The sequence below is a fragment of the Mustelus asterias genome, chromosome 9, assembly GCF_964213995.1.
Source record: "Mustelus asterias chromosome 9, sMusAst1.hap1.1, whole genome shotgun sequence".
Classification (NCBI taxonomy): Eukaryota; Metazoa; Chordata; class Chondrichthyes; order Carcharhiniformes; family Triakidae; genus Mustelus; species Mustelus asterias.
Window position 1 is genome coordinate 85,219,252 of NC_135809.1, and position 12,691 is coordinate 85,231,942.

The 12,691-nt window shown below is 45.3% G+C and overlaps 1 protein-coding gene across 1 annotated transcript in view; it reads left to right on the plus strand.

Moving 5' to 3' along the window:
• The first annotated feature begins 621 nt into the window (after nucleotides 1-621).
• syt12 (synaptotagmin XII) overlaps nucleotides 622-12,691 on the plus strand; it is a 51,779-nt gene continuing 39,709 nt past the window's right edge. The window contains exons 1-2 of the mRNA XM_078221230.1: nucleotides 622-655; nucleotides 7,600-7,793. Coding sequence (XP_078077356.1) covers nucleotides 622-655; nucleotides 7,600-7,793 — 228 coding nt within the window. The remainder of the gene's footprint in view (nucleotides 656-7,599; nucleotides 7,794-12,691) is intronic.

Sequence of the window (12,691 nt, forward strand, 5' to 3'; positions counted from 1 at the left end):
GGACCTCTTGTGACTCATGTGTTTACCTGGCCTGAGAAGGCCTAGTGAAGCCACACCGTAACCTTTCAACCTCATCTTGCCACTGCCGTGAAGGAGAACTGCCTTCATTCGCGAACCCTCTCCGGAGTCTAACTCAAAGTCCAGATTTACTCATTCACTTCACGTCTCTAAGTGCCCGAACTTGAACTTGTTGTTACCTCTTCCCCTTAAAATATTCATGAAAAATTGGCTGCCTTTCCCAGGAGAGCAATATGTTGTCCTGGCAACGTGGTTTTAATATAAAAGGGTCCCAGGTGTTGTTTCATTACAAACACAGCCTTCAACAGCCAATTATGGTGATCTGTGGCCTGGGGAAGACATAGGGGAAAAAATGAACCTTTTTCCCTTGGCTTACAATCACCAGCAGAGGCTGCTATTCCTTCATTGTCCTGCAAAGCACCTTGGGAAGGAGGGCAACTGAAGGACAGCTGTGTTAAATTATTTTAACTTAATTACAAAATATTAACAAAAAACAATTAGATTTCTACTTCACTTTGTGAAGCACTATTTGTTAGATTTCTGCTGATTATGCAATTGTCCTGTTTCTCATTTGCAGGCAAGTTCAAAAGCAGACCATCCAGTATGGAAGAAAACCCAGCAGAATATCACACAAGTGGTGAGTAATGCAGGAAGCCTTTAACACCAATCAGCATTGCTGCTCCTTCAGTAAATGATACATTCGGACCTTTAAGAAACGTTCAGATAATCTGTCACCCTCAAAATCATCAAAGCAAAATACTGTCGATGTCGGAATCTGAATCAAAGGCTCTGACGAAGGGTCTTCCTGACTCGAAGAGTTTTGCCTCTATTCTCTCTCCACAGATGCTGTCAGTCCTGCTGAGATTTCCAGCATTTTCTGCCCTCAAAGTCATGTTTGGCCAGTGGAATCTGACTTTGGCAGGAGGGTGGAATAGCAAATTGGCTGCTCCATTTCCTCGCCACGCCCATACTCTTTTCCACCATTCAAGAAACAAAAACATGTGAGGAGGGAAATTAGAAAAAGAGAAAAATATCACACGCACAGATCAGGGTTACTTTTGAGCACTCGTGTAAAAGGAATGGTTGTGAATCAGCTGCCTTTATACCTCTTGTGGATTTCACTGGAAATAAAATACTGGAGAGTTGTAAAATGGGCTAATAATTCAGTATCATCTGTTTCACACTATTTATTGAACAAAACCAAGCTGTATTCCACACTGTGGGAGACAAGTGGGATACAGCAGAATTAGAGAGCAAAGGAAATCTTGCAGGTTTCACAGGTTAAATTAAGTGAATCCAGACCCACCCCCCGCCGGTCACAGAGCGTGCAACATTTCCCCTCCCCTCCCCTCCCCTCCTGATCGTTGGTTGCAGACTGCGCTGCGTTCCCTGCCCCTGCTCCCGACGTTCCAGGGGGGCCTCAATGGCTTCCGGTCCCACCGGTGAGGCCATCACATCTGATCCCCGTTGACGGGGACCACACATGATTCTCGCCGATGGGGAACTTCACCGGCGAGGCCGCAGAGGCAAGTGAGCCCGGACGATTCCGTCCCGGGTCCACTTGTAATATGTAAATTCTAATTTGAATCGAACTTAAATATTACAGTCAGCCTCGTGCCCTTTTCCAGTGCAAGGCCGATCTTGCCAGATATCCGGTGCCCGCATGATCGCGAGGGGCGAGAAATCCGATTTCTCGGCTCTCTCGCAATCTTAGCGGTTTACCCCACCCATCGGCTGGTGGGGCGAGATGGTAAGCGGTCACAACTTAACCCCGTCTCCTCCATCCTGCTGAGTTGGGAGATTCCCAGACTCGACCCTCCTTGTTTCCTTAGCGAAAATCTGCCCTGAGCTCTCCAATGGGGAGGGTTCTTTTAGGACTTCCAAGACCCACACAGTCCACAAAAATAGCAGGGTGAGGGGAAATTCAAATTCCCGACAGGCCTCATGATGCCGACCTCCCCAATGCCCCCCCCCCCCCCCAATCTCAGATGGGTGCATGTGGGATCATGACTTGAGGCCCTCATGGCCCACAAAACAGACAGCAGAAATAACGCACTGCTGGGAAGGAAAAAGAAATCTGTTGTTACAAGCAAAAAGTCAAGAGTTCAGGTTTTGCAATCCCATTTCTGCCTCACTGGGGGGAAGGTTTAACACGGATATCAGAAGGACGTATTTTACACAGAGGGTGGTGGGGGCCTGGAATGCGCTGCCGGGCAAGGTGGCGGAGGCGGACACACTGGGAACGTTTAAGAGTTATCTAGATAGCCACCTGAACGGAGTGGGAATGGAGGGATACAAAAGAATGGTCTAGTTTGGACCAGGGAGCGGCGTGGGCTTGGAGGGCCGAAGGGCCTGTTCCTGTGCTGTATTGTTCTTTGTTCTTTGTCCAAGAGGCAATGAAAATCTGGCTTGAAGTGTCAATCATTTGCCTCATCCCCAGTTGAATCCTAAATGTGAAGCAGAGTGAGCTTGCCTTGTGCCAGAATGGATCCTAATGCTGAATTCAGGCTGCATTTCCACAAGACTTTGAGAATCAGTGTGTCATAGAATCCCACAGTGCAGAAGGAGTCCATTTGCCCCATCAAGTCTGCACTGACTCCGACAGAGCATATTACCCAGGCCCTATCCATATAACCCCACGTATTTACCCTGCTAACCCCCCTGACACTAAGGGGCAATTTAGCATGGCCACTCAACCCAACCTGCACATCTTTGGAGTGTGGAACATAGAACATAGAACATTACAGCGCAGTACAGGCTCTTCGGCCCTCGATGTTGCACCGACCAGTGAAACCAATCTAAAGCCCATCTAACCTACACTATTTCAATATCATCCAGGAAGGAAGTTGGAGCACCCGAGGAAATCCACGCAGACACGGGGAGAACATGCAAACTCCACACAGACATGGAAAGAACATGCAAACTCCACACAGACATGGAAAGAACATGCAAACTCCACACAGACAGGCACACAAGGCCGGATCGAACCTGGGTCCCTGGTGCTGTGAGGCAGCAGTGCTAACCACTGTGCCACCGTGCCGTCCCTGTGTAATGCCAGTGTAACACCAAACTGCTTCACTCTGTTGCAGCACTTGATGTGAACACAGCAGCTCATTCCAGTAGGTTCTAGTGCATTTACCAGGAGAAAAATTCCGATTAAGGCAAGTGGTGTCTTCAATTTAAATTTTACCAAGTTGATTACAAGACTGAGGAATGTTTTCCTGGTGAGTTGTTTTTTTAATGTGTTTTAGCTCATTTGCAATAAGAAACAACGCCACTAGGAATAGAGGTTCTGTGCGTTTCTGATTCAAATTTAATAACCTATTAATAGCTGATGCTTCACTGCTGGATCCGAGATTCCCAGATTAGAATTTGTCACCTTCACTGGCCTTCAAAAGCAGCGCAAAACGACTACGTAATGTGAAAGTCGCTATAAGGCCATCTAAAATGTGAGCCGTAAGAGGTTCATTAAAGGGCCGCCTGAGGAACTAATGGTCCATTTTCAGTCATTGTAAAATATGTTATCAATTTAAAATGCACAGAACCTATTTTCCCAGAGGCGTTTGTTTTGCATTACAAGTGACCAAGAATCCATTAAAGCAAAATTAAACAGGGGAACATCCCATAGACTTGTAATCAACTGAGTTAAATTTATATTTAAGATTGCGCATGCCTTAATCAGAATTTTACTCTTGGACCTCACTGAATTAAAGCTCTGAATCAGTATTACACTGGGAGCAAACTCCAGTTACAATGAATTAATTTTCCATTGCAAATCTGGTGTCAATTGAAAATTAGGTGGAACAAATTGGATTTTTAAAAAACTATTAAAGACCCTTAAATTTGATCAGTAATCCTGTAGTTTGGGTCTAAGGTGCCCCTGGGACCCAGTCTGTGGAAATAATTCACCCCTAAGTCTTGGTCAAGGACTCAAGTCTTTATACAAATGCAACTTAAATTCAGCATCATTGCCCATCAATGAAGATAGGTGATGAAGTGACATGACAAGCAGGGCCCAGAGTGTGTTTGACAGAGACTACTGGAAATAAGGCATTCCAGGATCTTCTAAGTAAAAGTAAAGTTTATTTATTAGTCTCAAGTAGGTTTACATTAACTGCGATGAAGTTACCTTGAAAATCCCCTTGTCGCCACACTCCGGCGCCTGTTCGGGTTCACTGAGGGAGAATTTAACATGGTCCTAACCAGCACGTCTTTGGACTGTGGGAGCAAACCGGAGCACCCGGAGGAAATGCACGCAGACACAGGGAGAACGTACAGACTCCGCACTGACAGTAACCAAGCCGGGAATCAAACCCAGGCCCCTGGCGCTGTGAGGCAGCTGTGCTAACCACTGTGCCATCAAACATTTATTAACAATTTAAAACCATATACAGGGACCGATCAGCAAGAGATTTTCACAGTAACTTCATTGCGGTGTTAATGTAAGCCTACTTGTGATACTAATAGGTAAACTTTAAAATGTTAACTCCTTCCAGAGGCATTTCTCTCTGCGTTCTAGTGACACGTGATCTGATATCGCCCGTGATGTAAAATATATTGCTATTAAACCTTTATACGACAGGTGAGACCACCAGGGCAGGCAATCCCATTGTGTTTTACACCGGGGATTCCGCTGAGGCCTAGGCTTCAGTCCAGCATGTGAGTGAAGTGGTTTCTCCCTGCTCCAAAGCTGAATGAATGGAGTGGGAATAATACACCCTCCAGTCCCAGTCAGAAAAAGCATCATTCCTCTCTGCAGTCTGAACGTAATATACTCCCAGAGCGGGACTTCTGCCAGGGAAGTGGAAAACAGGTTTCTTTTTGTCAGAAACCTGCCTCCAGTGGGAAACTGACTGAAGTTTTGATTTTCGTGGTGACAGATTCTTACTTGACATGGCGATAGGCTTCCTGTCTGGTTAAAGCTAGTTGGGGGCAGGAATTGAGGCAGGTTTCAGACACACAAGGCAACCACCACTGGGAGTACTGGCTGTCCTGAGAAAGAGAGTTTGTGCCAAAGTCTTCCACTGCAGCACAGGGGAGTGAAATGTCACAGAGTGACTCGCGCTCCTGAGGGAGAGGCAGGGGGTTCTCTTCCCAGAGGGTGGCAGAGGCGACCATCTCATCATGCAGCAGAGCACCTCTCTGTTCATTGCCATCTCCCTCTGCCTCTGATTCCTCCCCCTCCTCTACCTCTGCCTCCTCTCCTGCTGAGCTGTCCCCTTCCCGGGCTTCTCCATCCCTAAGTTCCATACCGCCCAGGAGGACCATGTTATGAAGAGTGCAGCAGACCATCGCAATGATCAGGAGGGTATTGCAGAGTTGCCGGTCCAGGCACGGAAACTGCGGTGCCCCATCAGTTGTGAATCTGATGTGTTGTCCAACCTTGATGAAGCGGGCATCTGTTAACTGGGTGATGCATCAATGTGCAGGCGGCAATGAGGTGATGCAGAGGACTGCACAACATGGGTACAGGTGACAGTAACCATCTGCCGAGAGACTCACAATCTCCTTTGGCACCGGTTCTCAGTCATCTTCAGGTATCTTCACCTCTGCCTGTAGTTGCTGTGCTGAGATTAGTGTCACCTTCTCCTCCATACCCTTCATTTGTCTCCTCTGGCCTCCTGGTGCCCACTGCTCTTCCATTCCTGTGTAGGCTGCTGCTCGCATCCCCACTGGCCTTGATTTCTTTGCATTCAGATGGGGTCCAAGCAGTGTTGCCCGCTGCTCCAATGCCCACACAATGCGATGAGGGTGATGACCCCCTGAACTGGCAAAGTACTTAATGCTGGAAAATTGGGTGGGGATCCTGGATTCAGGATTCAATCCTGGACCGGGGAGCGGCGCGGGCTTGGAGGGCCGAAGGGCCTGTTCCTGTGCTGTATTGTTCTTTGTTCTTTGTTCTTGTTCTGACCTGTAATAGGCTGCATTACACGCCCATTCTGTAAGCTTTTTCATGTCACCATGTACCTACAGTGGTTCACGTAATCAGGACTTGGAATTAGGACTAGGGCGGCACGGTAGCACAGTGGTTAGCACTGCTGCTTCACAGCTCCAGGGACCTGGGTTCGATTCCCTGCTTGGTTCACTGTCTGTGTGGAGTTTGCACATTCTCCTCGTGTCTGCGTGGGTTTCCTCCGGGTGCTCCGGTTTCCTCCCACAGTCCAAAGATGTGTGGGTTAGGTTGATTGGCCATGCTAAAATTGCCCCTTAGTGTCCTGAGATGCATAGATTAGAGGGATTAGCGGGTAAAATATGTAGGGATATGGGGGCAGGGCCTGGGTGGAATTGTGGTCGGTGCAGACTTGATGGGCCAAAATGGCCTCTTTCTGCACTGTAGGGTTTCTACGATTCTATGATTCTAATTAAAGTTCTATGAGACAAAAATCCATTGGTGCCATTCAAACCCCATTTGTGATAAGGGGACAAAAGCTTTGCCCTACTGGACAGAGGAGCTAAGATGTCACTGTGTTTATCATGTGATCTCGTTCAGACTGATACCTATTTTAAAAAAGCAAGAAATGTTATGTTTCCTGGGAAGTGTTAATAATTGTTCTTATAAAAGCCAATTCATTATTTATTTAAATTAAAGGATGTTCTGTTTATTATAACCCAGACATCGGCAATTCCTAGTTAGCTATCCAGATAAAAGAATACTCCATTGGGAGAGCACTATAGATGTTAATTGCATGTCTGATTTATTTAATCTAATTTGTTCCTTGTGGAAAGGTCTCACAATTTAAGTGCTTCTTCCCTGCAGCCCTGCTAGTTCTCTATTTCTTAGATTCTTGATTGGGTGTGGGGGCACGCATGAGATAATAGGTAAGACAGCCAAACTATTGCTCCAGTTCTTCAGTCCACAGGGGCAACTTCTTGCCCTGGAGTCTGCAATCACGGTTTCACTCCCAAGAGTATTGGCATCAGTCTATTTCTCAGCCTTTTGGTTAAGATCAAGCGTAGCATCAAACCCAAGATCAGGAGAAATGCCTGTTCTTGTCAGCTTGGATCTAGAATGTCCTTTTGTGGGGACCATGAATTGGATCCAATTTGCATTTTAGAGCAAGCAAGGAGATGAATTAAAGGGCTTGCCCTGTCCATTCTGCGTACTGGCTTTGTAACTCTGAGAGAGGAATAAATTTTATTGTGAAAGTCAGTCTGCTACTAAAACTCAATTAGTTTTATTTTTATGGGATTCATTACTGCACCCGTACGTTTTATATATTCTTTTCATTGACCTTAGTGTCTTTGTAGTTTTATTCATTCTTTTGTAGTACCCACAGCACCAGTCTTTCATTCTCTTTTGTTTATCATCGGTGCCACTTATCTGTAAATACACCTGTAAACATCTGCCTTCACGTATGGCACCTGTGTACATCACCTGGCCATATAAACACAGCCCTGCAGTTTTTATACTCAGCTGTGTTGGCACAATGCTGCGGTATGTACTTGTAAAAATAGCCCTCTAAGAACCCCCGAGTCTTATAGGCCTCTTGTGAATATTCAGGTGCAGCTGAGTGAACAAAAGATTCTCTTTGCATGTCCATATTATTAACCATAGTAATGGTTCATTGTTTTCTCCAACAGTGATCAAAAATCCACCAGGCTGGGAAATGGGAATATATGGATCAGGAGTCCTGATTATCCTGATGATTGTTGGAGTGAATTTATGGAAACTGTGGAGATCTGGAAATTATCCCGCCCCCTCTCCTTTCCCAAACTATGATTACAGATACCTGGAACAGAAGTACGGAACTTCATACTCTGAGGTTCGGCAAAAGGTAAGCCTACTCATTAATGGTAAGATGCCACAAGTTTATCCTTCACTGCTTGGGCAGTGATGTGTGCGAGCGGATTAGACACACCTTATGCAACCCGCCCAATTTTCATTCTGTTAACTTTTCCAAAGGGAATTGGAGGAATTGATGGTATAGTGGTAATGTCACTGGATTAGTAATCCAGAGGCCCAGGCTCTTACTCTGGGTACATGGATTAAAATCCCACATTGGCAACTGGAGGAGTTCAAATTCAATTCATAAATTTGGATTATAAACCTATCGTCAGTATTGGCATCCTTGACAGCTTTTTTGATGGCACTCAGCGTCTCACAGCGCCAGGGACCTGGGTTCGATTCTGACTTTGGGTGACTGCGTAGAATTTACACATTCTCCCTGTGAGTGTGTGGGTTTCCTCCGGGTGTTCCAGTTTCCTTCCACACTGCAAAAATGTTCAGGTTAGGTGGTTTGGCTGTGGTAAATGCACAGGTTATGTGGATAGGGCAAGGGTGGTCTTTCAGAGGGTTGGTGCAGAATCAATGGGCTGAATGGCCTCCTTCTGCACTGTAGGTATTCTATGATTATCGATTGTTGTAAACTATTGTTGTAACAAACCTATCTAGTTCGCTAATGTCCTTTAGAGAAGGAAATCTGCTGTCCTTTTCTTGGTTGAAAAGTGAATGTTCCAGATGCCGTTCCATTCATTTGGAGTGTCCCTTGTCAGCAATGCTCCTGGCAGATTGCAAATGCATCACAATTTATTAAAACTGGGATATAAACAGAGGGAAATTGTCTGGAAAGAGCCATTGAAGCCAATCAGAATTAACAAATTTCTCCAGCTAACGGACCTGAGATACAGGCTCCCATTAGTTATGCAAAATTACCAACAATACAGTATTATTTTTAAAAACATTTATTTTATGGGTGTCGCTAGCAAGGCCAGCATTTGCTACCCATCTCTAGTTGTTCTTGAAATGTCTGGCTTGCTAGGCCATTTTAGAAGATAGTTAAGGGTAGTTAAGACCATTTTAGAGGGTAGTTAAGGGTGGTTAAGAACATTTTAAAGGATAGTTAAGGATAGGTAAGATCATTTTAGAGGGTAGTTAAGATCATTTTAGAGGGTAGTTAAAACCATTTTAGAGAGTAATTAAGACCATTTTAGAGGTTAATTGCTGTGGCTGAGGTTCTGGAGTCACATGGAGGCCAAACCAGGTAAAGATAGCAAATTTCCTTCCGTAAAGGACATCAGTGAAACAGATGGGTTTTCACAACAATTGATGATAATTTCGTGGTCAATAGTAATGAGACTAGCCTTATATTCCAGATTTTATTAATATAATTCATTCAAATGATGTCCCCAGAACATTAGCCTGGGTCTCTGGATTATTAGCTCAGTGACATTCCCACTACATCACCATCTCTCACTGTGAGGTAATGATCCAGTGTGTGCGTTAACTACTGCCCTTCCATCTCTCAGTCACAGATTTGAGCATCTTAATAAGTCCTGAATGTTAGTGTGCTGCTTCTAGACCCTTTATGCAACAATAAAATATTTTAGTTTATGAAACATGGTTAAAAAAACTTCATGATATAATTTATGGAGTAAACAGACATTGAGTATATTTATTATGTTTCCCCCTGATTTGCATAATTTATTCAACTTTTTCACCATAAATACATGATTCAATCATAAAATGACATTATTTTATAATTTGTTATGGACCTAGATTAAATACCTGGCTGAGGGACTTACTGACACCATCAGTATCAGCCCAATATTTTAACACCGCAACCTTAATGTGATATGACTGTAGCAGTGACAGGCTCACTAGTTTACTTCTCACTTATGTAAAGGCAAAATACTGTGCATAGATATGTGGATAGGAGAGTAGGGTGGTGTGTTGAAATGGCAAGTGACAGGAGGGTCTGGGTCCTGCTTGCACACAGACCAAAGGATAGGGGAATCCCTTGTCCTCAGTTTTCACCCACCAGCCTCTGGATTCAAAGGATCATCCTCTGCCATTTTCACCAAGGATTTCCCACTCAGAATTCCCACTCACCTGAAGAAGGGGCTTAAGGCTCCGAAAGCTTGTGGCTTTTGCTACCAAATAAACCTGTTGGACTTTAACCTGGTGTTGTTAAACTTCTTACTATTTTCACCAAATCCAGCATGATGCCACCACTCACTTCCCTCACTTCCCCTTCTGCAGGGACTGTTCTCTCCAAGACACCCTGGTCCATTCCTCCTTCGCATCCAACACCTCACCCCCTGCCAAGGCATCTTCTTGTGCAATTCCAGAAGGTGCAACACCTGCTCCTTCACCTCCTCCCTGCTCCCATCCCAGGGCCTAAGCACTCCTTTCAGGTGAAGCAGCGCTTCACATGCACCTCCTTCAATCTGGTCTATTGCATTTGCTGCTCCCAATGTGGTCTACTCTACGTCGGAGAGACCAAACACAGACTGGATGACTGCTTTGTAGAACACCTTTGGTCCATCCACAAGCAGGACCCAGACCTTCCTGTCGCTTGCCATTTCAACATTTTCCTACCCACATGTCCATCCTTGGCCTTTCAAAATGTTCCAGTGAAGCCCAATGTAAACTGGAGGAATAGCACCTCATCTTCTGACCGGGAACTTTACAGCCAGCCGGACTGAACATTGAATTCAGCAATTTCAGGGCATGAACTCTCCCCTCCACCTTCACCCCATTTCCATTTATTTTATTTCATCTTTTCATCTTATTTATCCATTTTTATGACTTTATACTCTTATTTTTAGTTTTCCACTTTAAAATCTCGCTTCACATCTTATTTTCCAAATCACCACCACCACCACCGCCGCCTCACCCTACCCCACTACGGCCAAGTGCCACATGCAACATGTTGTCCTTTGACACTTTGCACCTTTGTTCTGCCATTTACACATTCCAATTTCTTAATGGACACTCTTAGCACCATTCTTAGCCTTTATCATCACCATTTACATTCCCTTTGTCTTTTTGCCTATGCGAATCCTATCAATGATGTGGAGATGCCGGCGCTGGACTGGGGTAAACACAGTAAGAGTTTTAACAACACCAGGTTAAAGTCCAACAGGTTTATTTGGTAGCAAATGCCATTCGCTTTCGGAGCCCTGCTCCTTCGTCAGATGGAGTGGATATCACAGCCATCCCAACCCCCCAACCTGAGAGGATAAATCTTGTCCGATTTTCCTTCTCTTCAGCTCTGACAAAGGTTCACCAAGACTCGAAACATTGACTTTATTCTCTCTCCATACATGCTGTCAAACCTGCTGAGATTTTCCAGCATTTTCTGTTTTTTCTTCACACTTAACAGGACACTGAAAGAACTGGAGTAGTTAGTGCATCCGCTGTTCTTTCCGGTCTTTTTGGCTAAGATCAAGTGTCAGATCAAGCCCAAGATGGGGTGCAATACCTCATCTTGTCAGCTTGAATCTTGTTTGGCTTTCTTGGGGGGACTGTTAATTGGATTCAATTGGAATTTGAACTTGGTTTTTGGAGCCAGCAAGGAATGGGTTTGGGTTTGCACAGTCCACGCTGAGCATTGACTTTGTAACTTTAAGGATGAAGTAAAAATTTAAAAATCACCTCTTACCAATAATGTCACCTACCAGCATCATTAACACTTATTTATAGCCCTCTAGATTGCCAGTCAGTCACAGATCTGGATAATTAAGCTAGCACTGTGACAAATTATTAATAATGAACTGCAACTGGGGCTGTTCTTATCACAGCATTTAATGTTAGTCCCACACTAATGACACCACGTTGAACAAAATCCTGTGGAGAAAGAGAATGACAGGAAATTTTAAAGTCTTGATGAAAAAGTGCTTAGTATATCTTTTCATCATTTGGGCAGGCAGGAGATAGGACCAGAACAATATATCAATCCCCATGGTGATATGATACATTAAGGCCGTAATTGTCCAGCAGCAACCCCCCACCCCCTCCTGTGGCATGTTTACCTGTGGCGGAGGTGGCTCGCTGCTGCAATCTTCCACTCCCGCCAAAGTCAATGGCAGTTTGCATTTTTTAATTCATTTGTGGGACATGGGTGTGGTAAACCACTGTTAGCTTATTACCTGTATATGTGACATGCCTGGATACATCCCTGCCGGCCCTACCCGAGACTCCTCCCCCCCCCCCCCCCCCCCGGTCCAGGTATAAAGGCGACTGCTCCCCACCCCCCTGCCTCAGTCTGGACCAGTTCATCGGCATGGGTGTGCTCCAAGTCTTTTGCTAATAAAAGCCTATTTGTTCTTGCATACAAACTAGTCTTTGCTCGATTGACGGTGCATCAATGGGCATCGCTGGCTGGCCAGCATTTATTGCCCATCCCTAGTTGCCCTTGAGAAGATGGTGGTGAGCTGCCTTCTTGAATTGCTGCAGTCCATGTGCTCTGGCTTGACCCACAATGCCATTAGGGAGGGAATTCCAGGATTTTGACCCAGCCGCTGTGAAGGAACGGCGATATATTTCCAAGTCAGGGTGGTGAGTAGCTTGGAGGGGAACTGCGAGTGGTGGTGTTCCCATGTCTCTGCTGCCTTTGTCCTTCTAGATGGAGTGGTCTTGTGTTTAGAAGATGCTGTCTAAGGATCTTTGGTGAATTGCTGCAGTGCAACTTGTAAATAGCACACACTGCTGCTACTGAGCGTTAGTGGTGGAGGAAGTGGATGTGATGCCAATCAAGTGGGCTGCTTTGTCCTGGATGGTGTCAAGCTTCTCGAGTGTTGTTGGAGCTGCACCCATCCAGGCAAGTGGGGAGTATTCCATCACACTCCTGACTTGTGCCTTGTAGATGGTTGAAAGGCTTTGGGGAGTCAGGGAGTTGCTCGCCACAGTATTCCTAACCTCTGACCTGTTCTTGTAGCCACTATGTTTATG